This window comes from Sceloporus occidentalis, unplaced genomic scaffold (genome assembly GCF_023333645.1).
Source record: "Sceloporus occidentalis isolate IW3139 unplaced genomic scaffold, rSceOcc1.0.p SCAF_3, whole genome shotgun sequence".
Taxonomy (NCBI): domain Eukaryota; kingdom Metazoa; phylum Chordata; class Lepidosauria; order Squamata; family Phrynosomatidae; genus Sceloporus; species Sceloporus occidentalis.
In genome coordinates, this window is record NW_028316983.1 from 86,164,789 (window position 1) to 86,191,290 (window position 26,502).

The 26,502-nt window shown below is 39.9% G+C and overlaps 1 protein-coding gene across 7 annotated transcripts; it reads right to left on the minus strand.

Annotated features, from left to right (window-relative positions):
- Positions 1-615: 615 nt before the first annotated feature.
- On the minus strand, positions 616-26,453 carry TM2D1 (TM2 domain containing 1). Of its 7 annotated transcripts, XR_016280476.1 has the most exons (9): positions 26,270-26,453; positions 22,683-22,752; positions 21,961-22,069; positions 18,553-18,644; positions 12,456-12,529; positions 11,258-11,376; positions 10,250-10,296; positions 9,274-9,543; positions 616-9,159 (listed from the first exon to the last, which is right to left on the minus strand). XR_016280476.1 is itself a non-coding variant. In XM_089515292.1 (7 exons), the coding sequence occupies exons 1-6, from the start codon at positions 26,438-26,440 to the stop codon at positions 11,266-11,268; spliced, it is 627 nt and encodes a 208-aa protein (XP_089371418.1). In that variant the 5' UTR covers positions 26,441-26,453; the 3' UTR covers positions 616-9,159; positions 11,258-11,265. The 7 variants fall into 7 exon arrangements, 2 of the variants coding, with proteins under 2 accessions (XP_089371418.1, XP_089371419.1); XR_016280474.1 differs by lacking the exons at positions 9,274-9,543; positions 10,250-10,296 and having other exon boundaries at positions 616-5,180; positions 5,987-9,159; XR_016280477.1 differs by lacking the exon at positions 10,250-10,296 and having other exon boundaries at positions 9,285-9,543.
- Between the last annotated feature and the right edge of the window lie 49 nt (positions 26,454-26,502).

A 26,502-nucleotide genomic window follows, 5' to 3' on the forward strand; every position in this document is an offset into this window, starting at 1 on the left:
TGCGGAGGGACCAGCCCTTCCTGAGGTTTCACAAGGACAAGGTGGTCCTCCGGACAGACATTACTTTTTTGCCTAAGGTTGTGTCTGCTTTCCACATGTGCCAGGACATTGTGTTGCCTACTCTCGCATCCAACCCGACTTCGGATGCGGAGCGAAGCCTGCACTCTCTTGATGTCAGGAGAGCGCTGGCGTTTTACCTGGACAGAACTGCTGCCTCCAGTCGGTCCGAGAAACTTTTCCAATGCTACTTGGAGCCGAAGAAGGGGTTGCCTGTCTCTGCGCAGAGGTTTTCCAAATGGGTGGCCGGTACCATCCACCTCTGCTATGAACTGCTGGGCAAACCTCTCCCTGGTAGGGTTCGGTTCCATTCTACAAGGGCAATGTCAGCATCCTCTGCATTCCTGTCGGGGATTCCTTTAGAGGATGTCTGTAAGGCTGCTGTCTGGTCCCAACCTCTGACTTTTATTAAGCATTATAGGTTGGACACCAGAGCCATCCGAGACGCAGCTTTCGGGAGGGCTGTGTTGGTTTCAGGGTTGCATTGATTGCTCTTCTGATGTGTTTGGTCCTCAGCATTCATGTACATAATGCCATTGTTTTTTGCATTCTGTTGAATGTGGGCTTGCACAATTTCAATGGGATTGGTCTTGCATGACCCGTTATTCCCTTCTCAGGTTTTGCAATACTATTGCTATGTTTGGTTTGTGCATGAACAAAGAGACTGACTCTTTTTATGGTTCCAGGTGTTTATTATTGCAATAAATATACCTTTGGTTTACCATAGCTTTGGTTTCAGGACACTCCCTCCACCGCATACCTAAGCTTGTCAGTCTAACCCATTTGTATGATTCGCAGAGACCACGAAGAAGGAGGACAGGTTGCTTACCTGTAACAGTATTTCTTCGAGTGGTCATCTGCGAATACATACAAATCCCACCCGTCCATCCCCTCAGTGTCCTGCTCTTATTGGCTCTTTCCATCGCCTGCTTGGCGGAAAAATTGCGGAACTGGGGAAAAGAGCGGGAAGGCAGGGGCCTTATAACGGGTGGGCGGAGTTACCGCCAAAAAGTTTCTATATGTTGCAAAGTAAACTTTGCCCAGTGATCCCAGAAGGTTCCGAGCAGCACTGCGCAGGCGCAGTAAAACCCATTTGTATGTATTCGCAGATGACCACTCGAAGAAATACTGTTACAGGTAAGCAACCTGTCCTTTCCCGCCTCTCCCTGCAAATCGAGGCAGGATTACAACAATAAAAACAATGTCATATAAAATACACTCAATAAAACATACCATTACCAATACAAGATATTGACTAAATCATCATTTAAAATACCTATCATTACAAATAGAGGTGGAGTATTTCTAACTCTTATAACAGATTGGGTGGATAGGCCTGCCGGAAGAGATCCGTCTTAAGAGCCTTCTTAAAGGCATCTAAGGTGGTAATAAGACAGATGTCCTCCAGCAAGTCGTTCCACAGTTTGGGGGCTACGGCAGTAAAAACTCTGTGGGAAGTTGTTATGAACCTGGTCTTAGCATATTCCAATAGTTGCTTCCCGAATGTTCTGAGAATGCAGGGCGGATTGATGGCACATGGGCAAGCCCAAAAATTGGCCCCAACACAGCGCTTTGTACCAGTCTGTATCGGGCCAGTGGTTCCCTGGTATGCTACACACATAACAATAGTTAACACATTAGCTTGATGAGGACTCTTTCCCATTTTATCAAAACTTCTTTCTGATTCTCAGCCAGCATTATACTACATTCCAAGAACATTCTCCATCATTCACATGATTATCTACTCATCTTGACTTTAGACAATATCTTTCATCCTAACTTTGTCAAAACTGAACTTGTCACCTCATCACTGTATCCATACATTTTACATTCCTTTTACTATTCTCACACACACACCTGCTGACTCATGTGTCTATAAGCACTTCACCCCATGCATCTGGTATAGTCTTAGTCTATGAAAGCTTATGCTACAACTACCTTCCTCTCAGTCTCAAAGGTGCTGTATCCCTTTACATTAACTTCTATTTTTTGCCATTCTAACATGAATGTAATTAAATTCAATCTTTTTACCTTATAATTGACCAGTTAATTTTGTGTATAAATGGCCCAATACTTTTCCTGTTAACGACCATAATATCTAGTGGTATATTTTAACACTGTAAGTGCCAGCATGGTGCAGTGGCTTGAGCGTTGGACTAGGACATGGGGATACCAGGTTCGAATCCTCACTCAGCCATGGAAACCCTCTGGGTGACTTTGGGCAAATCAACACTCTCATCATCAAAGGAAGGAAAGGGCAAAATAAAATCTGCCAAAAAAAGGTTTGCCTTAGGTCAACATCAGTCAGAAATGGCTTGGAGGCCCACATGTCTGTAGTGTACTTGTATAGGGGGGACCCGACAGTCCCTCATATGAGATAAATTAAGAAGCTAAGCTATTGATGAATGTTTGACTGCAAGGACTGTAATAATTTCTCAAGCTCCACATTAGGGGCACTGTTGCCAATGCCCTCAAAGACACTCCTACCCTCTCCTCATTCAGTCTCATACATACTGATGTCTCCCACCAGTCTCATAGCCACCCACAGATTTAATCCTGCCTTTCCTTTCACCACAGTTCAAATGAAAATGGCCCACATATCCTAGTAGCAAGCCTTTTCATCACAGTAACTGGATCAGACAGAGAGAACAGGATAAAACTGCACCAGGATTGCATGGGGGGAAGTTTAAACATCTCTCTGCACTTCCGGTTTTTCACTTTCATGCTGAGCAGCCCTCGCCTGCTTTTGGGCAAGAAAGGCTTTTACAATGCGTACTTGTCAGGATCCATGCTTTCACAGTGCTTTTCTTTCCCTGCTTGGATAAGGCGACTAATTTCAGTGCAGTCCAGTTTTCCAATTGCCTTTTTCTCCCTGACCCAGTGAGAAGTGATCTGGTAGATAATAAGGGCATGGAACGCATCTGAACCTCTGACACTGGCAGCATTTATTTTGTGTGTTTGTGTAATAAAAAAAAACATCTGAAAGGAAGACTCTCTACTTCTCCTCTACTGAGTTATGCTGCTTTCATGATAAGGGGGGTATGAGAGAAGGCAGCAGAGAAATACCATGTAATGGATTTTAACAGGTGCAAGTGAGGATTACCAAGAATAAGACTGAAATTTTGTGAAAAACCATACTCAAGGAACCTTACACTAACCCCAGAGTACTTGTGTCAAACAGGGCTGCATCACCATGAAATGAAATGACATGATAGAGCAGCTGCAGACAGCAGATTCCAGAGGAGTAGCATTTTCTTCCTTCCAAAATCTACTGCTCTATGCCTGTAGGAAGGAGGACAAACATATGGAAACAGTTGTAAATTTGCTGTTTTGTTTCACATGCAAAGATAAGTAAAGATGGTGATACATACTTGCTGATGTTTCTTGCTGCCCCTTCCCTCACCATAGACTTCTCTTTTATCTCCTTTTTAATGCTTGAGGGCTTATTGTAGTGATCAGAGAAAGGCAAGGTCTTTTTATTACTATTATTCAGGGATGAATTCTGGTTCAGCAAGCCCCAGTCCAAATGCTGTTCTTGCTGATTTTGGTGCCTACAGTTCTTCGACAGGCAGTGAGTAAACCATTTGTATTTGATAACACTCAAAATAAACAATGCTGAGTCCACTTTACTTCTTGCATGTTACATATGGCCCATGGCATTTGCTTTGGGCAGTGAAGCCATATAAGGAATTAAAGTTCTGCACATCTGAAAGCAGTGCAATTGTGTGTGTGTGTGTGTGCAATGTTTAGAATTACAGTACAGTCATTATTTTAACAGCACTTATTGTGACTTAAGGTCAACATTCTTCTTCCAGAATTTTCTTTATTGAAGGAATGAGGCCTTATGCTACAACCTCATGCTTCTTCTAATTGGATGAGTGTTTCCTTTGTCCTTGAAGCAGTGTGCGGATCTAGTATCTGTAAAATGGAAAGCATCTGCTTTCAGATTTGGCATGTCTCAACTTGAAAACCCACTGCTTGTGCTATAATGTTTTAAAAAATGGATCAGCGCATTCCTGCTTCTATTGCAATGTACAGCGCTGAAGGTCATTATGAAGAGTTTGTAGAACAAAGAATTGGCAACAGTCACTGCTCAAATACCCACATAACTTCTGTTTTTCGGCTATTAATGCAGCTATTTGGAAGGCTGGGATCCTCAAGCTTTTCTTTAGATTTCTGCTATAGATTTTTTTAAATTTACATTGTAAAATTGAACCCAGCAAAGTACTTTAACTGGGTAACTGAACTGGAAAAAAAAGGTCTGAGCTTTCATTGAAGAACAGAGCTAGTGTTGTTGCCATGTGTTCCCCTGTGTTAAGGGAGGATGGGAATTGTACCACTGTATAGCACAGTAGGTATACTGCAATTGTGTCACCATCTGGAAAATAAATGAAATAAATAGCTGAATTGATGTCCCATCCTAGTTGCCCATGTACCCACACATGCAGCCAGTATTGTGCACTGGCAGTGGGGTTTCATACACTACAACAAAGCAATGTGAAAGAAGCTTGGAAATGATAGCACAGTAGCAAAAGGCTAGAACATGGAAACAGGGACCAAAAAAGTATAATCAAAACACACCACTTTTTTCTCAAGGAACTGTATGCCACAGCACATGTGAAGAACACACACTAACTGCAGCCATGTTATAGGATCTAAGCCAGTGGTTCCCAAACTTAGTCCTCCAGATGTTCTGAACTTCCATACGGTTGGCCAAGCTAGCAGTTCAAGTCTAAAACACCAAAGTTTGGGTCATTGCTCTAAACAGCATTAAATAATGTGCTAGATCTGCTTCTGAACAGTTTAGCTTCATTACAAAACATTTTTAGGGGTATAATACATATGACATTTTCCCAAAGCAGATCAGCTTTCAGGAGTTATTAGGTTTAGAAGATAACCATTGTGCCATATCTACTCACAAGTCAGAACAAGATGAAACACAGTGAATAGGGAAAGTAAATATCAATGGGCTCTTGGTTTTAGAACCAGAGGTGAGACATGTGCAAAGCTCCTCTTCATGGGGGTTGTCTCCTAGTGGCAGCCTTCTTACATAAGAAGGTCTTCCAGAATTTTTGTCTGAGCACTGCAGACCTCAGTTATCTCATTCCTCCAAATTCTTTCTTCTAGGGAAATTGAAACAAAGGTGTTTCTAACCATAAGAATTAAAAAGAACCAGCATTCTGAACAGTTATATCTTCAGGGTCTTGAGCCTTGGCCAGTTTTAGAATTTTACATTTGCACTATGTTCAGTGGGCATATTTTCCAGATGCTAGATTTCCTTTTCTTCTTTCACCCTTTGCCTATCATGCATCACTCTGCATAAGCTCATTCTGTCCTCCTTTCACATTTTAAAGAAATTCCCCCTGCTCCCGTTTTCCCAACCCTGTGGAGGAGACAAAGGATGTTTAAAATTCTTTTGCACACATATCTTCAGCTGCCCTGGCTCATTCACCACTTTCACCTCACAGATTGTGTGGAGTAGCTGGGTATATATACCTGGGCTAATGCACTGGTAAGGATAATAGGATATTGGATTCTACCCACACCTGCTACACAGAGTAAATCTCAGGACACCTGCAAAATCAAAAGGGGGGGGGGGGAATGAGGCAATACTATGAAGAACATTATTTGTTAACACTTTCTATGATCCCATTGCTTAGACTTATGTAACTTAAAAATTCTTTGTCATTATACCCTGAAAGATGTTTGTAAGTGAGTACACTGTTTCATTAGACCCTTGCTCTGTGCCTGAACTAAAACTTTCACAACACATATCAGCTCGGCAGCCATCTTCTAAATGCATCCTAAATGCATAGGAAACATTACATTCATCCATTTCAAATGAAGCCTAGCTACTCATCCAAGGTACGTTATCAAATATGACAAAAAGGATTATTTTTTAATATTATGCGCTACAAATTTTAATCACCTTTGACTGAGACCACAATCCCAAAGACTTTATCTGCAAAAAGTATCTTCATGACATGACTCACAGGTACAAATTTTCAGGGTAGAATTCTTCGGCAATTCACCTGCAATTTAGATACATTGATGGGCGTAAATCTGCCTACAAGAATGATAGCACTGTATTTTAATCAAAAGCAGCCTCAGCTTCCAAGTCATGTGAACATTCATAAGATTGAAACAGTTGATATTTAATAGTCTATGGGATATGTTGCATTAGATATCACTCTACAAGTGAATTTGACAAAGCCCAAGCAGTACATTTTCCAAATATTCTTCCAATATATTAAGTAGTATCTGGTGTTCTTTGAGGACATGCATCAAGAAAACAAAGTGCCCCAAGCTTGTCAATTTTTAAAGATGGAAGATTCTCTAGCTTTAAATCAGAAGATTGATTATTTTAGAAGTTGACATTTGCATTGTGTTCAGTGGGCATATTTTTCTATCACCAATAATACTCCACTGCACTGTTCCACTGCATTTCAGAAGTAACCACACTCCAGTAGCTGCACTTTATTTAAAGAGATTTCTTTATCATTTAACTTTATTACAGCAGGCACAGCCTGGATGCTATTCGAGTGACAAGGACTATTTCCTTAATTACTGTACACTGATAATAGCATTTACTCTGGCAGCTCCAGTGCTATTCAATCAAGCGAGATTCAATACAAAAAAAAGCTGATTTGCCAAAAGGAAGATTAGCATAAGTGCCCGCAGTCACATTCTATTTTTAAAGGTAAAGTTCCTTCTTTTGGGAACTTTATTAAAAGCTATAACCTGATTACTATCATTTACCTGCTATTGGGGGGGGGGGGACCTGCAGGGCAATATTATCTAAGGACATTTTACATTTCAAGTGTACGCTCCACTATCCTAAAGCATTTGATCACATCCTATTTACAAAAACAATGGAAGGGTTTATTTCCCATCTTAATGAGATGTGTATACTTACATTTATTACACCAAGTTTTCCTCCCTCTAATTTTGTACTGCCGTACTTCATCATTGCTTAAGTGATGACTAAGGATATTGCTTTTTTTTTAAGTGGGAGACTTTTTCTGCAAATCTACTACAGGCTAGAAATGCCAACTTCAGCATAACATACATCTTTTAGCAGAAGGTTAAACAGAACATTTAAATATAATGGCAAGCTAAGATAAGATCAAAGCTAAGAAAAAAACAGTAACTGGATAATAACAATGGTATGCTGTATCATTGTATGCAAAATGTTATGACCTATTACTATAACTAATCTGTGACCAGAAAGGCAGAGTTCTAAAAAAAAAAAAAAAAAAAAAAAACCAGCAAGAATACAGCTCATATTTTCTTAGCTCCTTCAGCAATAGTATCAGTCGCTATATATTGCACAACCTTCTCCTAAAACAGTGGGGAACATGAGATACTACCCTCACAGACCAGTGAGTGCTGTTGTCCAAATATGTGCAGTTGAGAGAACTGTGTGATCTACTTGGTTTTTCATTGGTTCAACAAGTCAGGTACAAAAGGGCAGCTCAGATTTAAGAAATGAGGTGTTGTTCATTTATTTATTTAATATCCTTATTGGTTTATCATTTAATTTATACATTTTTCTCCCAGTACGGGATACACTCTCTCTCTCTCTCTCAAGATTTTGTTCTCCATGTAATGTGCACATACATCCCTGCTCACAAATCTATTCCTCTTTTTCCATTATCCCTAACTAGGCAGAGGGGGGCGATTCATCACTTTTTAGAAACCATTGGGAGTTGGAACCCTTTGCTGATCTACTAAAAATTGCATGGAGAACCATCAGTACATCTTGATTTACTTTCTGCCTGCTTACTTACATACAAACACATAAGTGTACACACACACACACACAAAATGGGTGGAGATTATTCTGTGCATTAGCTTTGTTAGCTATTAAGCCTATTCTTTCTTCTAAAAGCAGAAGCTGTTAAAACTATCAAGTCAGCATTCTCATGCATGGAACCAAGTTCATCCTATCAAGCTACACACTGAGCAAGCGCTAGGGTAGGCCTAGTGCCACAGTGCATTCCTGCTCTTATTTTAGATATTAAAAAGTGGGTTCAGTTTTAAATATCACTTACCATTCCCCAAGTGGCAACATAGCATAACTAACAAAAGTAAAGTTGCCAATAACAGTAGTTGTGTTGAAATATCAAAATACTCTATACCTCTGTACCCGTGGGATGCAAGACACTTTATGACTTGAAGGAGATGTGACAGCATGGAAGACAAGGGAAATGATAGCAATACCCACTGTTTATATCCTTCAATGAGAGCAAAATGAAAAATGCTACAAACATCTAATTCTGAATTGGGAAGAGGGACAGTGATGTAAGTGTTCCTAGGGAACAATATTCTTATTCTGTTGAAGGAGGTGAGCCAAGACACTTAAGCTCCAGAGAACCTTTAACACAGGAAGCTATTTATCATAACAAGCTTGGTTGAGACTGCTCCCCATACTGAACCAATTAGAGTAGCTTATTTCGTCATACTTCATAACTTGCAATGATAGGTTTCCAAGCCTGGCACAGTGCAGTAATTGAATTTTGATCAAACACACATGGCCCATAACCCACTATGTGAAACTTTCAGAGCAGTTCGCAGCTTTTAAATATCCAGTCAACTTGTTGCCAAAAGTACAGGATGTACTTGATGCAAGAGAGGGAGAAAGCGAATGAGCTGGAACTTTGTACATCTGTAAAACAACATTTTTTGTTTGAATTCTTTTCTTGCTTTTAAAGAGCAATAGGGAAAGGGATGCTGAATGTGAAGTCATTTCTTCCTGCCTTTCCTTTTATATTTACATACATGCTTTTCACAGTTTTGTACAACTTGTATGAAGTCCACTATACAGTATTGCACAATAGATTTACTATAAATAATGTCCACTGCTTATTCTTATTTATCATTTAAAAAGCAAGTCCTTGTCTGCTTCTTAATGAGGCTATGTTAAAACCATGCCACAAAAGCTCTAACTTGTTTTGTGTTTGATGAAGTGGTCTGCAAGTTACAGCTTGTGCAGAAAGTCTAGTGACTCCTTCAAATCACATCCTGTGAACGAAGTCCACTTCCATACTTTATGATTCAGGCATCTTCCTCACATAAAAATGGAGGATATGGAGCTAAACTCTGAAAGAAAAAAAATATTAATTAGTTAATACTTGCCTGAAAATCTGCCGGAAATCATATTCGTAATCTCTACTGTGGACTATGAAAGAATAGTTTGCAATAACGTTCTCCTACCCCTTTGGTACCTGCAGCATAGCAAAGCGCCTGTAACAGTAGTTTCTTTATTCCTCTTCACAGGAAGTCAAGCATACAAGTCAAATAACTCCTTCAGAGTGTGAACAGCAACTATTCCATATTGACATCAAGATCGCTACACAAAGTCTTTAAATGACACAAACTTTCCTTGAGAATTATTGTCAGAGTGGCCATACTGGATATGACAGGCCAATGCTCTATAGCAGTTTCATACATATGTTCATCTTCATTTTCTCCCAACAGAAAATACTGTGGAGGGTTGAAAAGAGAAAATTGGGCTTTTAAAGTTCCCATCCATGGATATCCCTTGGGGTAAAGCTGCTATACTCTATTGCTATAATAATTATGACATTTATTTAAAAAAACAAACCCAGATACAGAACACAGCTTTTTATATGCTAATTTTTCTTTAAAAAAACAGTGGCAAAATTAACACAATTCTAAACTAATGCTGTGGTACATACATATTCAAATGTAAAGCGGGATTATGTACATTAATTTTTATTATCTTTCATGAAATTCTTCAACTGAGAAGACACACAACCAGAATCTCATATTATTATATTTGTCAAACACATTCTAAAAACTTGACATATAACCATGAATACAACCAAAGATGTCGCAGGAAAGCAGCTATATGCTTTCCTTCCAATCTAAAAGGTTTTGAAAACTTTCTCACACACGTTTCTAATACCTTTAAGGACTGCTGCAGCATGCACAAGATCTTATCATGCATAAGAAGTAAATTAGGAGAAGTTCCAGAAGTATGGAGCAATCATAAAGACAGAAAAATAAATTCTGCAGATTTAACATTTTGCTATGCTAGCACACAAAATAGAAGGCTAGATTAAAGTCTTGCATTTGCCTGAGGTTGAAGGAGAATCCAGTTTAAGCATAAGTTTAGTTTTATTAATTAGTGTGAGATTTGTACACAGCAACTGAAGCACACACCTACCTTCAACTGTTACAAAGTTTGATTTTAGCTATGGGGTTTGGCGCCACCTACAGAAAGCATGAAGAAAAAGGGTGGGGAACCAAATATTACCTTTGCCAAAAGATGTATGATGCTTTTTTTTTAAGCAGTGGGTTTGACTCATTATAGAGAACATTATTAATAGCAGGTGTTGCTTTTTCTACTTAGCAGTTTCTTCCTATTTCCAAACCACAGCACAAATGAAAAACATAGGGTGGAGGAATTTGTGTACTTTCTGTGTATTCAGTTGATTACAGGCTATGGGGCATTTGCTTTTAGTAAGATGCATCTTGGACTTATTCACAGACTGAGTTGTTAAATTTGTGGGAGTAATTATTACAAATAACTATATACTATAGTATAAGTGTGTGTGTGTGTGTGTGTGTGTTGCTGTAGTTATACATTACTACTGTTTGTTTATTTGTTTGTGTGATTTATATTTCAACTTTTCTCAAAGAAGCAGTCTCTCTTCCCAGCAATTCATGATTTTATTCCAATCCAACATTGCCCTTTTTACGTCATGTCCTACAAAAGCCCAAAACAAAGGTTACAAACTATCACATTCTAGTAATAGTTTTGAAACCAGTGTGGCTGCATTAAGATCAATTAACATTCTTAAAATGTGTTAGGAGTTGATTCTACAGGAGTGTACACATTCGCATGTACCAGTTGTATGTATGCGTGTATGTCATTTTTTTAACATTGTAACAAGCTACCCAATAAATTCATCCATGTTTTCAAGGAGCCCATTAAGCAGTAAGAAAATGAAGCAATAACAACCCCATTGAATGCATGCAGTAAGAATGTGCTAGTTCAATTAATGTGTAACATTATGAATTTTTAAGATAGTTTTAGGAAACCAACAATGAAATGTGGAAAGACCACAACTTGGTGAATTCCACTCCTTTGCTAAACATACATTTAATACTAATGAATTACAGTAAATAGTCATCTATGGAATCCTTCACATAACCTGATCAAGACACTTACTAGTATGTTTAGGGGTATATCTGAGGTTTTCTGAATGTCTCGTTTGTAATACTCAGTCTGGTAAGCCTTGCTCCATAATAATCTATGATGTAACTAGAGCCATCTGAAGGTCCTACAATCTAGAAGAGAAATTATTACATTTAAATGGGAAAAAGCCTATTTTGAACCATGTAAACCTCAAAGAATTCCTGAAAAACATTATCCCACCCTCAACAAGACACAATGCCTCTTTTTAGAGCTCAAAAAATGATTATTCCAAAAATAACATGTCTGGAATTCTCTTTCAAATATTTTTGGAGTGATTCATAGATAAATTTGTTATACTTAGATTGTATTTGGACTCGTTTGATGATCTCACTAGATTACCTACAAGAGAAAATTCAGTACTGTGTGGTAAATGAAAGGTACACAAATATCTGCAATGCTATAACCAAGGAAGCAATTTTGTTAGCTTTGCCATAAGGCAGTGGAAATTACAGCAACTATATATGATCTAACATACATGTACTTCCACATTGTACTCGGTTTGTCACAGTAAATGTGGGGAAATAAAATTACAAGAATATTTATGTGTATGAAATGCAATGGCACTCCCAATAGGCTTTATCCCGATAGAGGAAAAAGTACAACAGTTGGTGTTAGGCTGTTTGCACAACCAGTGGTGGCACTACTAGTAGCTTGGACAAACTGACACTGAACCTAATAAAGCTGTAATAAGTTAGAGAAAAATCTAAAATTCAAAAACATTTCATGTATTTTTCTGGTTGCTTTCATCTGTTTTTTGTCTCTCCCTCACTCATTTTTTTTACTCCTGTTTCATTTTTACCAGCAATGAAAGAAATATAAGGAAACAGGATGGGAAAGATTAAGAAAGAACACAAGTAATACTTGTTTATGTATCAAAAATCAGTAAAATGTTGATAATAATAACAATGGCCAGAATTCTCCCCTAAATGCAATATATATATATATATATATATATATATATATATATTCAGTTAAAAAACCCCAACAAACCCATCCACATTATACAAACTGCTTTTCAATTTGAAGAATTTTTTAAAAGATGTTTGTGATATCAAATAAGAGTGAGTTGTTCAAATGACTAGCTGCTGGACTAGCATTAAGCCTCTTGTGGAAGCCTAAGTAGTTTTTTGGACCTTGTCCAATGCCTTTAATTCTGATGTTGTGAACTTACCTGCATTGAAATCAGAATGAAATCAATCAAACTACCAATTCCACAAAACCCGACTGTGCAGAACTTTAATAAACCTGTGAATAAAGAAACAGTTACAACAATGAGCAATTGTGTTTAAGGATATTAGAATTACCATGGAAGTAGTTTTTAAATAATACTTTCTTCAAACATGTTTCATTTCCTAAAAGCCCTTCAGGAATTACCTTGAAGGGCTGTATTTAAGCAACGCAGTTGTTTTTCAGTGCTTCCCTATCAGTAGCTTTCTGTTACCAACACATATGTACTTTAAAGAAATTTAAAGAACTGTTGAAAAACTCACAAATGTATGCACATGTAACAGCCTTCTTTTCAAACTGAGGTGTGTGTGTGTGTGTGTGTGTGTGTAACCATTTTGTGCTGGGCTATCAATAGCAAAATGCCTAGAGTAACCAGAGTGGTTGCATATGCAGAAGTCAGACACAAACCTATGAAAGGCAGATCTAACACAAAATGAGTAATTTAGCCCACCTTAAGGGCAAATCTAAGATGCTCATTTAGTACCACCTTCCAAAGTGATTAACAAGAGCTTTCACAGTACATGCTGTTAAGCTGTACAGGCAGAAGGTTTGACTTGTGCACCTTGAGTCCCTGCCATCTTATTATTCTATAATCTGTAATGATGCATTTAATTACAGCATCAATCCATCTATGTCCCTTCCAAATTAAATATTAATCAACTCGTGCTAGTTCTTATTCAGTCTTCAATAATTGTATTTAGTTTTGAGACTGTGGATGCACAATGGTACCATGTCACCACTGGAAAGTTACTATAGAGAAAGTCCCTTCAGGATTTGTAGCAGAGCTGGTTATTCTTTTAGGCACAACAACAGTTTGTACTACTATTACTAGTACTTGCATCTGTCTAAACACTTCGGATAGCAGCAACTTACAGGCACAGATCTGTGTCAAACATAATATAACATACTGTAAAAGAATGGTATTAACACAGTAGTGAATAGCTGTCAGAACACAAGGTTGTTGCAGTTTAGGAAAAGCTTTGGAACAAACTGTTTGCATATACTGGATTGCTGTATGTTTTTAAGTGCTGTAATAATACATTGGCATCCAAAAACTGTCTATTTATCTAACATGCAAAAGAGTGACAGACATAATGGATTGGTATTCCATGGGGAAATACCATCATGACACTCTGTAATCTGAAAGGGTTTAAGTCTAAATGGGTACATGAGGCTTGCTACACTTATAAAAATATGGGCAAATAAATAATTAAAACATGTTCAGCCAAGCATGTAAAAGCATAGGCACTGCTGTTGCCAGCAACAACTCAGAACAGAAAGGGCCATTATCACTAGAACACTTCGTGGCAAAAGAGTTCAGAAATAAGAGAAAAGTATCTATGGAGTGAAACAGACAGGCAGGAAAAATCAGCTTGAAGCTGCCTTTTCCAAAGCTGCACTGAAACTCCACCAACCACACCACATGCTCCCAAGGTGGCTGGAGTACACATGTCATGACCACATGGCACAGCTTCAAGCCATGCCGCTAGGTACTTTTTTTTTAGTATTACCCCTCACCATCCCTGAGCACCTTTACAGAAGTGAACCATCGATCACTGCCATCCCATTCCATGACCATGGCTGTCCCTGTGAACTTGCATACATTTGCAACATTTCATATGCACGAGGCACAGGAGCAGAGGTGTGCCTATACAGATGCTGCTAAGATTCAGTCATGCCCCCTTTAACCCCATGCCCCCTCTATGACTGTCTGTTTTGTGTATGTTATACTCATCTCCATGAAAGATGTCACACTTTCTCTTCTGGGCACTACCACCCTCAGCACTTGAGTACAGCAGCTCCATCCATTTTAAATGCACTCCTGTGATGGGGCATTTACATGTACAATTAGGCTTAGGGTTTGGAAAGAGCGTCCCTTTAGAGCAGCCCTGCGTTGGTGCATTTATACGTACATGCAAAGGAGCACACTTTCCAGGAAGAAGTGGAAAAATCCAGTTACTTTTTAATCCGACTTTTCTCCCCATGGCACAGTTTGGGTGTGCTTTTCGGCCAGCTTCAAGGGCAGTCTCATCTAAATGCCCTGCCTCAAAGCTGGCTGGAAACGTGCTTATTTTGATTGTCTGTTTTGTCCCTTTAATATGTACTGCAGCTCATAATTTAATCAAGGACTTCTACCTCTGTCATTTTAAAAAATATAAAATCTACCCTCAATGTGAACTCCAAGCTAATACAAATAAATTTTATTGAAAAAATCTTTTCAGTGGGTTTCTGACTCCTTCTCCTCATTATCCTGGGCTACAGGATGTATTAGCCCCATAGCTATTCAAAGCACATACCCTGGATGAGATTGTGCTGAAACAACAATGGTAGCCAAGAACAGCCTTTTTGCTGTCCACATGTGCATGGAGTAGATCAGGGGTAGGCAACCTGCGGCCCGCGGGCCGGATGCGGCCCGGCGAGGCCTTGGGACCGGCCCCAGCCCGGTCCTGCCACCGATTGCCGCCGGGGCCTTTGACCTCTCGCGCGCAGGGGCAATTGTCTATAGAAGCCTCAGAAACATGCATTTATATTAACATTTTTTTAAAAATCAGCAATTTTTTTTGTGTGTCCTCCACTTTTTTAAAAAAGGTGTCCACCATTTGAACATGTTGTCCTACATTTGTCCCGGTTTGTTTATTTATTTAATTTTTTTTTTTTAAAAAAAAAAATAATTAATTAATTATTTTTTGGCTTCGGCCCCCCAGTTGTCTGAGGGACAGCAACCCGGCCCCCGGGTCAAAAAGGTTGCCTACCCCTGGAGTAGATCCTAAAAGGGACAAATCCGTGTTGAATCAGTTTTTTTCCAAATATATCTCTAGAACTGATCTAGATAAAAACTTAAGCACTTCATTGCCCTGAGCAACAGAGCATGTAGGATTGTGTGTCTAGAAGCTGGAAAATTTCCTAGAGTATTAATGAATTGTTTAAGATCTATTCGTTTCTGAGGGCTGAGAATTTTTTTTAAAAAATCTTCATCTGTGCAAAGATTACCAGCAAATCTAAGTTGTATTAGTGCCCTGTCCAGAACAATATTTTTGAACATCCTGCCTCCCGTCCCTGATTACCTTCATCCCAGTTTGCAAAAATCTGAACAAAGAATAGGCTCTGCCACATGTGTAGGAGAAGATATGTATGTTGATAAAGTGCTACCTGGTGGTAAGGTGCATTAGGTTTGCAAACATAAGAAAAATGTGGTCCTATCATCTGGAACTATAATCCCACTTAAGAAGTTAATTTTTGTTTACTTTTAAATAAGACACTGCTGCCTGTTTTTAATGGAATTCTTAATGAATAAGTTATCCCAAAGGTACAAGTCAGAACAACATACAGAGAAGGTAAACAGTTAAACTTTAACAGCAGCAGAAGTAACAAGGTGCTGGTTGCCTTAAATCCAAAAAATCTGGATAGCCTTAACAGCAGTCTCCTAGGCTGAAAAAGCTGCTGGTGGACGCCAAGTGATTGAATGATAAAACTGCTGCCATTCAGGAAGTGATTCTGGCTGAGCATGCTGACCTGAATGAAGTGTGTATGGAGGATTTATTCTCTCTCAGCTTTGTCTGCCAGGGTTCTCTGGCCAACAGCAGCTGAGACTTAAAGGCCAGGGAAGCGGTGTTGCACTGATCTATCATGATTCCACCCCCTTGACCAGGCTCTCTATTCCATTGTCTGCAGAGTTCTCATGTGTATATCTAAAGGAGGATGTCCAGGATTTAATAGAGATTTTGTTGGTGTATAATCCATCCTGCTGCTCAACTGTTTCAGTTCTTTGAGCCAGGTTAATGTCGAAGTCACCTTGTTTTGTTGTATTGGAAGACATCAACATCCATGCTGAGATTGCCCTATCAGGAATCACGCAGGTCTCTCCATCATGATGATGAGTCTCTCCCTAGTGGTATTTGGCCCCACTTAAGCAGCTGGGCACACTTTGGACCTAGGTGTTTTTTGTTTGTTTGTTTGGTGAGATGATGGCGATCTGAAAGTCTACTGTTCTGTTGTCATTGTTAAATCTCTATCTGGTGTAATTCAGGCCCACTGGGACTTAGAATCTCTGCAGGGGTGGGAGAAGGTTTGTTCACCCCATGAGGCTTGTGGATTCAGATGGTTTCCTGATGGCTAACTACCCCGTTTAGACACAATAGGACTCTGTCTTTCTGTCCAAGTTGTGGTTGACCTCTGGAATAGAAAAATGGTGGGACAGAATTGCTCCTGGGTGTCCTCCTTTCTAGTATCTTGCTATTTCTTCTGCTGAAGCTTAACTCTGGTTTTCCAGGGAGTTGGCAGATGAAACAAGTGACAAGCTGATTAGGGTGACATTGACAGAAAAGTTGGAGTGGAGCCAATCAAATGCAGGCTAAAGCCTCTCTGAGGGCCTACTCTGCCACCAGAAAAGAACAACAAAAACATTTCTGCTGAGCTACCATTGCATCTGCAAGGAGCCAGCCAGCGGAGCTGTTTGGAGTGGTCAGAGCTCTTTTACACACTGGCCCACAAGAGGAAAATCCAGACCATGAATTGTGAACAACTTGCCTGGCATTTTGCAGCACAATTGTTCAACTGCACTCCAACTTGGATGCTATAATTAACACCAATCCAGTGAATGTTGACTTGACCCCTGCTTGTCCAGTAATGATGGTTACTTTTCAATTTGTACATCCCAAGGATCTGGAGGGAAATTTTGGAGAAATGAGAGCCAACACATGTGTTAGACCCTTGGCCTTCTTAGCTTATTAAAAATAAAACAAACAAAAACTGACTGGCTGAATGGGTAGAGGGAGGGGGGTCAAAACAAAGCAGAGTTCCACTGTGCCTGAAGGAGATAGTTATAAAAGCCTTCCCTGGACGCCACTGTATTGGACAAACTACAGGTCAGTTTCCAATATTCTATTTTTTGTGCAAAGTACTGGAGTGTGGGGTGTGGTGGCTGCCAAGCTTCATGGGTGTCTGGATGACACATATTATCTAGATCCATTTAAATCTGGTTTCAGGCCTGTCTACAGTCCGGTACAGATGGGCCCAAAAGGACACCCTCATCATGTGCTAAGGTTGCCTCGGGGCAGAGCATGTGATGAGGGCGTAAAAATGGTGGTGCCCTGTATACATGGACGCCGCCATTTTTATGTAAACACTGTGCGGCATCCAGTGGCGCACCCGTTACGCTGCCCTTGCGGGTTCTTTTTCCACCGAAAGGAAGCTGCGTGGTTTGGTGGCTGCAGTTTCCCTCCAGCGGTAAAACAGGCGCTGGCAGGTCGCCGTTTTTCAGCCGTCTGTACCACGCCTACAAGACAGATACAGCTTTGGTCACCTTGATGGAAGCCCTTTACCAGGAACTGGACAGAGAGAGTATTCCTATTGGTTCTGCTAGGCTTCTTGGTGATTTTCAATACCAGTCACCATAGTATCCTTAGCCATTGGCCTATGTGGTCCCTCAGGTTCTGTTTTGTCTGCATGCTACTTATATGTGAAAGTGCTGGAAGACATCGTCTCTAATTGTGGGCTGCAGTGCCATCAGTATAGAGATGACACACAGTTCTACTACTTTCCACCTCAATCCAAAAAAACTGTCTTGATTCCTCTGCACTGGTTCCTGTCATTAGCAATGGACTGGATGAGAGTGAACAAACTAAAATTTAAAGCAGACAAGACAATTGCTATTTATTAGTTGAAAGGTGGATCAGAGAAAGGGAATTCAGTCTTTGCTACATGGGGTTACATTTCTCCTGAAAATGTAGGTTCACAGCTTGGGTGTACTCCTGGATCCTATCCTGATCTTTGAAGCCCAAATGTTGGTAGTGGCTAAGAAAGAACTCATACAATTTAAGACTGTGTGCCAGCTATGCCTGTTCCTTGAAACGTCAGATCTGGCCAGTGACACATGCTATATCCTATTTAACAATTGGAGCAAATATATAGATATATCATAATCTTGGAGATAATCTCTTTTTTTTAAGTGTGGTTGAAATCTATAGCCTATGTGTTATCAATTATATATATATATGGAGCCATTAAGCTGCCCTATAGACCAATATTTAAAATATACTCACCTAATGCAGGATATCCCAGATAAAATCTATCAGCCCCCAACCATCCAAGAAATAAAGACAGAGCTACTGCTACTTTATAGGAGTAACCATTTCTAGAAAGAGAAACAAGGAGAGAAATGTGGCTGAACCAATTTGTTAAATGATGTTCATTAAATGAATTTGAAACACTGTACGGATGCCTGTTTAATAAGAAATTTAACATCAGAATCTAACAGCTTCAAAGCTTGATTAAATGGAAAGCTAACTATGTTGAAAAACCAACAACACATGGCCAGAAATACGTAAAATAGCAAACGTTCTGGGAATTAAGGTTTGCAGTACTATCACATTTATAATAATGAAATGCAACATGAACAGGGGGATGCTGTAGAAATTGAAAGATGTTTCAGTCTTGACTACTTTTCTAATTTTACCCTAAGTGTAATATGCTCTGATTTACTTAATATGACCACTTATACACAGGGAAGTCAATACAAGTTGACATTTTACCCCAGGTTTGGTGCAAAGTCTGGGCTGCAGCCTGTATGCAGTCCACAGGGCCATTTTTGACCCCACAGGGATTTCCTGGAATCTTAAAAACATACATACGTGTGCACACATATCTGTTCCCCTCCATGCTCTCTAGTAGGTGTGGGGCATTTTTGTCATATATGGATCCCAGGGTCCTTTCGGGTCAAGGAGAGTCTTGATCACAAACAGTGAAGAGAAAGTGATTTCTAGTCATTTTCAGTTAAGAAGGCCTCTGAAGGATAAGCCAATTGAAGACTTTTTGAAAGATTGGAAACCATATATGGAACTTTTTTGAGCAATAAGAAATCTAGTGATGTAATAACCCATGGCTATGATTATTAATAATTTTAGTAGGATTACTTAGTTGGACTTTTAATGGTAGAACAATATTTTTCTCTCTCTTGCTTTTATTTTTCTTTTCATTTCATTAGTCAGAATTTATTTATTAGCTGTATGTCTTTTTTTCTTATTATTTTCTTCTTTTCCTCCCTCTGTTTCTTCATCTTTGATTGTATATTATTTAGCTTGTAAATTATATTTTAATAAGTTTAAAAAAGGCTCTCCTAGGCCTAAAATAGTTTTTTCATATCCAGATGGACCGCAGCAGATAATGTAATCACTTTGTATGGGGCTACAGGAACACAGCCAGATGCCTCTGTAATTCCCCCCACACTCCTCCAGGCACAAATAGCTGGCTAGGCATGGGGGGGGGGGGGGGGCTAGCTCTGCAATAGGTCTTGGAAGTGGTAAATGGGTCAGAGTAGCATACCTCTTCATAGAGAACTATCATGTTAGTTTCAGCCATGCAGGCTGCAGTCAGAAAGAGTAAACAGTGTGTTCTAATGAAAGACAATATCACAGATAATCTGTTCCATTATTGTAAATTATATCTGGCCTACTCCAAATTTACTTTGTGGTTCTGGATAGATATGATGTGTCTACTTATAGCTATGACTGAACAGGTTTTTACTCTGCTAAAAGACAGAGTAGTTACTCTGTCTAAAGCAGTGGTTCCCCCTTCTCGGGGTTCACCAGGTTGGGAATCCCCCCCCCTCCCCGTGGGCGCCGGCGCTGGAGCAGGCATCGGCAGGGAAAAGGGGAAGGGGCAGCGCTCCCTCCTTTCCCTTTCTCCCTGCGTGTGCCTGTGCCTCCTCCTCTCCCTCCCTCCCCGCGGGTGCATGCACACATGAGGAGGAAGGGGCAGGGGGGTGCCTCCTCCTCTCCCTCCCTCCCCGCAGGTGCATGCACACGCGAGGAGGAAGGAGTGGGGGTCACCTCCTCCTCTTCTCCCCGGGGCTGTCAGGCAACCGCGGGGAGAAGGGGACGGGACTGCAAGCCCCAGCAGGCTTTGCAACCGGAAGTCCTGCCCCTTTTCCCTCTACGGCCTCCCTAATTGGTTGGGAGGCCAGGAAGGGGCGGGACTTCCGGCCACAAAGCCCACTGGGGCTTGTAGACGGTCGAAAGTCCCGCCCCTTCCCAGCCTCCCAACCAATCAGGGAGGCCGCGGGCGGGACTTTCATCCCCAATGGGGGGTCGCGGCCCAACAAAGGTTGGGAACCGCTGGTCTAAAGCAACAGCCTTGTATCTATTTTCTTCAGATGAAGCCCCAATGAACTCAGACAGAATTGTATAGGTCAATTATAGGTCAAAAGACAGAGCGTAACAAAACCCACAAAAAACCCTGGAGTTACACTGTAGGCATTTTGGAGCACTGTCACCTAAACCACTACGAATAAATCCCGATTTCCCGATTTCAGCCATTTCCTATTAACTTTAACAAACCAAAAACAACTGAAACAAAAACAAAAAAAAACTAAACAGGCTCAACAGATCTACTGCTCTCTATGAATGGGATATTCTTTGTGCCAGGAAGGAATAGCCCCTTGCTATTTTCTAGAAAATTATTGCTACTAATAAAAAGATGTGTTCTTATTATCAGTAGCTTAGTTTCATTTGAGGGGACATAAGAAATCTCACAGGAGTCAGGAAACACAAAAACAACACTAATTCTAGCCATAACAGTAATTCTGGCTACAACACTTGGTACACAAGAATTCTCACTCAACTCATAGAATGCCATTTAAAAAAAAAACTAGAGCATGAGAATTAAACCAGCAAAAAATAACAAGGATAAAGAAGGTTAGCAACCATTTTGTATCATATAGCTATCAAAAGAATAGTTTTATCAAAACTATCAAAAGAATAGTTTTAGATCACAAGAACAAATCTTAGCCCAGGTATGAATTCCAATGGTTGATGTAGTTGAAACATGATTTTTAGTGGCTCAAACTAGGCATTATAGGCTATTAAAATACTAGAAAGGAGAAGGAAAAATTAGGCTTCCAATCCTAGCCCAATTAAGACTGTCTTCACATCAGCTGTTCTGCACTCAGGCCATAATTCTGTATACACTACTTGGGACTGACTATAATCCAGGGTACAGAAGCAAAAGGCAATCGGCAATCTGAAGTTTGTTCCTATAAAAAGACCAAAGCGTGTCTATACCTACTGAAATAAATTTGTCTTCATATACCGAATTCTGCACAAGACTGAACTGGTAAAGAAATAAGGCAAGCTAAAAAAAAAAAGCTGGTCTCCAAAAGCCAAATTATTAGGGGTGATTATAAATCCCTTCAGACCATAAATATAACAAATATAATGTCAATGTGAAGTAGTTTTACCACATTTAAGACAGATGTATTATCACTTCATTCTTCACTTATCTACAACAACACTAAGAGGAAGTGGACTAAAGCACTCTGAAAAAATAAAAAGGCGTTTGAAATATATAAGATTTTTCATATATAATAAATTTGTAACTAATATACCTAATGTTTAGTAGAGCCACTATGTACTGATCATTCATATAAATAAAGCTTAACAACAACTCTTACTTACACGTTTCGACATTCTACAGGCTTATAAAACCCAATTTCTGTTCCAGTAAACTTGGTTTTATTTCCACTAAAATCCTTACATGTTATATTTGGTGCTGGAAGGCAGGGAACTGAGGACACAAAAACAAGAACATTGTGTGCTGAGCCCCATTGAAAGGCTTCAATAAAGAACACATGAAACAAATATTTATAAGGCTTTGGTCAATACAGCTAACATAACACAAAGAAAAATGACAACACATGATTAATTTAGCACAGATTAAATGAAAAACATATTTAGAAAAAGGGAATGATATATTTCAAATCCAGTCAAATTTAACAAATTAACATGACTGGTATTGTGGAATGTTTCCAAAAAACGGTTTGAATTCTTTTCCACTTGTGACACAGAGTATTTATATGTGTCCATATATAACCTAAATTATCTAATTACTAGAAATTACTATCAAGACACATGGGGAAAAGTTCATAACCAAAGAGCTTCACATACTACCACTAAATAAACACACTACACATGCAACCAATTATGAATAATACAGACCACTCTAGTATTAACTCATGCAGGAGAAAGCCCTATATACAGTGTTTCTGATCATCACTAAAAAGACATATGTGATCAGTGGAAAGGTGGATCTAATTATGTTCCCTGACCATTAACATCATTTCATAAAATAATGTGCAATATTAAGGCGATCAGAAGCATTTGACTACCAGAGTCCTTACCATATGCAGTGTGGTTGGTACACTTCAAGGGTTCTTGTGTCTCATTGTCTATTTTAGGATCTTCACAAATATATGTTAGAAGAATTAAGGGAAACAAATGTGAGCTGAAAGTGTTCAACAGCAGCACCACAACAAATTTATTAACCAGTTTACAACAACAAGCCGTTAGTTCTTCTTTGCATTGTAATATTAAAACTAAGAGTACAGAAGCCTACATGATGTGTCTGCAACTTATAAAAAACATTACAACTCAGAGCTTAACTAGACACTGCATAACAGTTTTCTCCTGCTTCAGATCTCTTCCTCCTCCTCTTTCTTCTGTTTCAATATGTTGTTTTCCTATACACTGTCATCCCCTCCACTTTACATCACTGACTATCTCAACTGAGGTGTCACACAGCACAAGGACATCAGCAGTGTCACATTTATCTAGATCAGTAAGTGGTTTGCCAGGTTTCAGCTTCCAAATGCTCCAGTCATTATGACCTAGTGATCACAAACTACTGACCTAGATTTTATAAAGGAAAGTGGGAAAGAACAACCTGTTTGGAAGTAAAAAAAAACACTATAGCTGCATCTACACTGCATAAATAATCCAGGTTGACACCACTTTATGAAATCCTGGGAAATGTAGCTGTTGTGGTACCAGAACTCTCTAAGAGAGAAGATTAAATAGATCATACAACAATTCCCAGAATTCCATAGCACTGAACCATGGCAGTTACAGTAGTGTCAAACTGGATTATTTCATGGGAATGCAGCCTGTCTTAGATTGCACAGTGTTGTTGTGGTGAGTTCTTCTTCAATAGAGGCATTTAAGCAGAAGTTAATAAGCCACAGTTAGAGAAGAAGAAGTTATAGCCTGCATTTCAGCACCTGCGTTGAGCAAAGGCTTCTCCAGAGTGCCTTCAAACTTTCATTTCACAGAGAAGCAGAAATCTCTCATAACTTCTAGTTGTACTTAAATGTGATGCAACAAGTCCTACGCACATTTACTGAAAATTAAGTCTCGTTGTGCTTAATGTGGCCTACATCCTGGAGCAGTATGCACAACATTTCAAGTCATGTGGCAATCCTATCCACACTTTACTGGGAATAATCCCTGGTGACAAAAGTGAGTCTTTCTTCTGAAAAAGACAAGTAGAACATCTGTTAAGAAAAAAACATTTGTGTTAAAATAATTAACTCACGTCAGCTTTAACAACCTCCAGCACTTCTAAATTCTTCATTCACCATTCAAGATTTACAAAACAATTCTTCCCAAAGTCATTAATGTTTTATAGTTTCATACTTTGTATGACTTTAAAAGTACATTTTTAGAAAAGCTGTGCTTTCTTCCTCATTTCTACTGTAGTCCAACCACAAAAAATTAAATGCTTTATAATTTCCAAACATTAGGCCAGATCAAGACTTAGTAATACTTAAGTTGCACCATTAAAATAAATGGGATTTGAGTTAGATGTGACTAACCTAAACCACACCGATTTCAGTACATCAAGTTCAAGTATACTTAGAGGGTAGGCAGGCAATAAGGCAAAAAGCTGGATGGAAAAGAGATAAAATGTGAGGCAATAGAGAGCAAGGCTGCCTGGATTCCCAGTGAGAGGAAATGAGAAGAGCTGCACTCCATGCATTGTTACTACTATCCTGTGATGTCCCCACATATCTTACCACCTTGTTCCCTAAGAACTGCATGCAAGTGAGCAGCTCTTTTCCTACACCTCAGGAGGAAGAATACACCTCTCCAATACGTATAATCAGTAGAGCGAGAAGACATGTGTTGGAAATGATCATTACTCTTCTTCTTTACCTGCTTAAGTTACACGTTTTCCCACACAGCATGGTTTCAAGCTGGGTGGCTTCACTATATATGATTTAAACTAAAACCACACTATTTACCTTCCCTTGTGCCACAACATGCTTCTTTGTCACTACCATCCTTTCCTGTTTGGAGGAAGATTAATATAATTTTCATAGCTGTGTGTATGTGCCTTCAAGGCACGTGTTGACTTATGGTGTTTCACAGGGTTTTCTTAGTCAAGGAGCATACAATGGCTAATGGAGGAATTCCAAAAGAAAATCACCATGTTTTATAGACTGCATAGATCACGATAAGCTATGGGTGGCTCTTAGAGGAATGGGAGTACATAGTTTTTTGTGGGTTTTTCGGGCTATGTGGCAGTGTTCTGGAAGAGTTTATTCCTGATGTTTCGCCAGCATCTGTGGCTGGCATCTTCAAAGAATGCGGGCCTGGGAGTGACTGGGGTGTGTGTGTATATATATATATACACACACACACACACACACACACATACTGTTTGACCTTTGTTGAAAAGAAGTGATTTACATGTTAATCTCTGTGTTGATCTCAGGGTGTCTATTTAATTAATGAGCCATTGTCTCTTGGCAAAACATCAGGAATAAATTCTTCCAGAACATGGCCACATAGCCTGAAAACACCACAGAAAAACTATGGATTCCAGCCGTGAAACCCTTCGACTTGAGAATGGGAGTACCACCACATCTGATAGTCCTGATTATGATTCTGTATTTAGGACAGGAGGCTACGGTTAGAAGAGAATACAGAGAAACAGAATGGTTCCCAATTGGCAAAGTGGTCAGGCAAGGTTGCATCCTTTCACCCTTCCTTTTCAACTTGTATGCAGAACATATTATATGAAAAGCAGGAGTAAACTCAGAAGAAAAGAGTTAAGGTAAGAGGAACATCAACAAGCCAAGATACACAGATGGCACTATACTCCTAGCAGAAGACATCACAGACTTTGGACAACTACTGAGGAAGATCAAGGAAGAAAGTGCAAAGGCAAGCTTGTTGCTGAACATAAAGGAAGCAAAAATAATGAGCATGGAGGATCTACACAAATTCAGCCTAAACAATGAAGAAATAGAAGTAAAGTTTCCCCATAACTTGGACCAAGCATTGATAAGAACAGAGATTGCAGTCAAGAAATCAAAAGGATAGGAATGGGGAGGGTGGCTATAAGGAGTAAAGATATACAACTGGGCACTCAAGTCAGTATCTTCCAATTAGGGCTGCTTCAACTATACCAATCTTCTCAAAGGCCGATCTTACGTGGGCTAAAACGATCTTATCTGCGAGGCTCCCTCATAAACAGGTGAATGAATGTAAAGTTATGTCGAAACAATCTACAAAAAGGAGGCTGCTTTCTCAGCTGACTCCAGGCTTGGTACACAATACACTTTGACCAAAGGCCATAGACTGCCTCTGTATATTACTGAGGAGATAGATTTCAAATAAAAACAAACAAATAAACAAACAAACCCAGAGCATTTTGTTCTAAACAAAATTTCATAATTTGATGGGTGACAACAACAACAAGCAGAGCACTGTTGCTAGGGAAGGCTATGGCATTCTGGGAGTTGGAGGATGGGGTGTCTTGGAGGTGCCTCACCCACAGGGCCGCCACTAGCAGCAAAGCAACAAATAGCCCCTCAAGCTCAGCTGCAACTGAAGCAGCGCAGAGGCCCCTTTTGCAAGGCCCGTCGTCATGGCAACCAAGGGCCTATCAGGCCTCCTAGGGCTCCCTCCTCGCTCCAGATCCAGGATATTGCCCGACTCTCAGGTCCTCGCACTTCAAGGGAGGCTCCCCTCCGCTGGCCACGCTCCGCGCCGCGAGGCACGTCAGCCACAAGGCCCCCAAGGACCAGAAGGCCGGCGCCCTGCCTTTCTTCTTCTTGCGCCCCGAGAACGACATCCCCAGCCAGGCGGCGGCCATCTTGGAAAGCGAACCGCCCTGTCAGCTGACGCAACGCCGCTGACGCCGCCTCTGCCCATAAC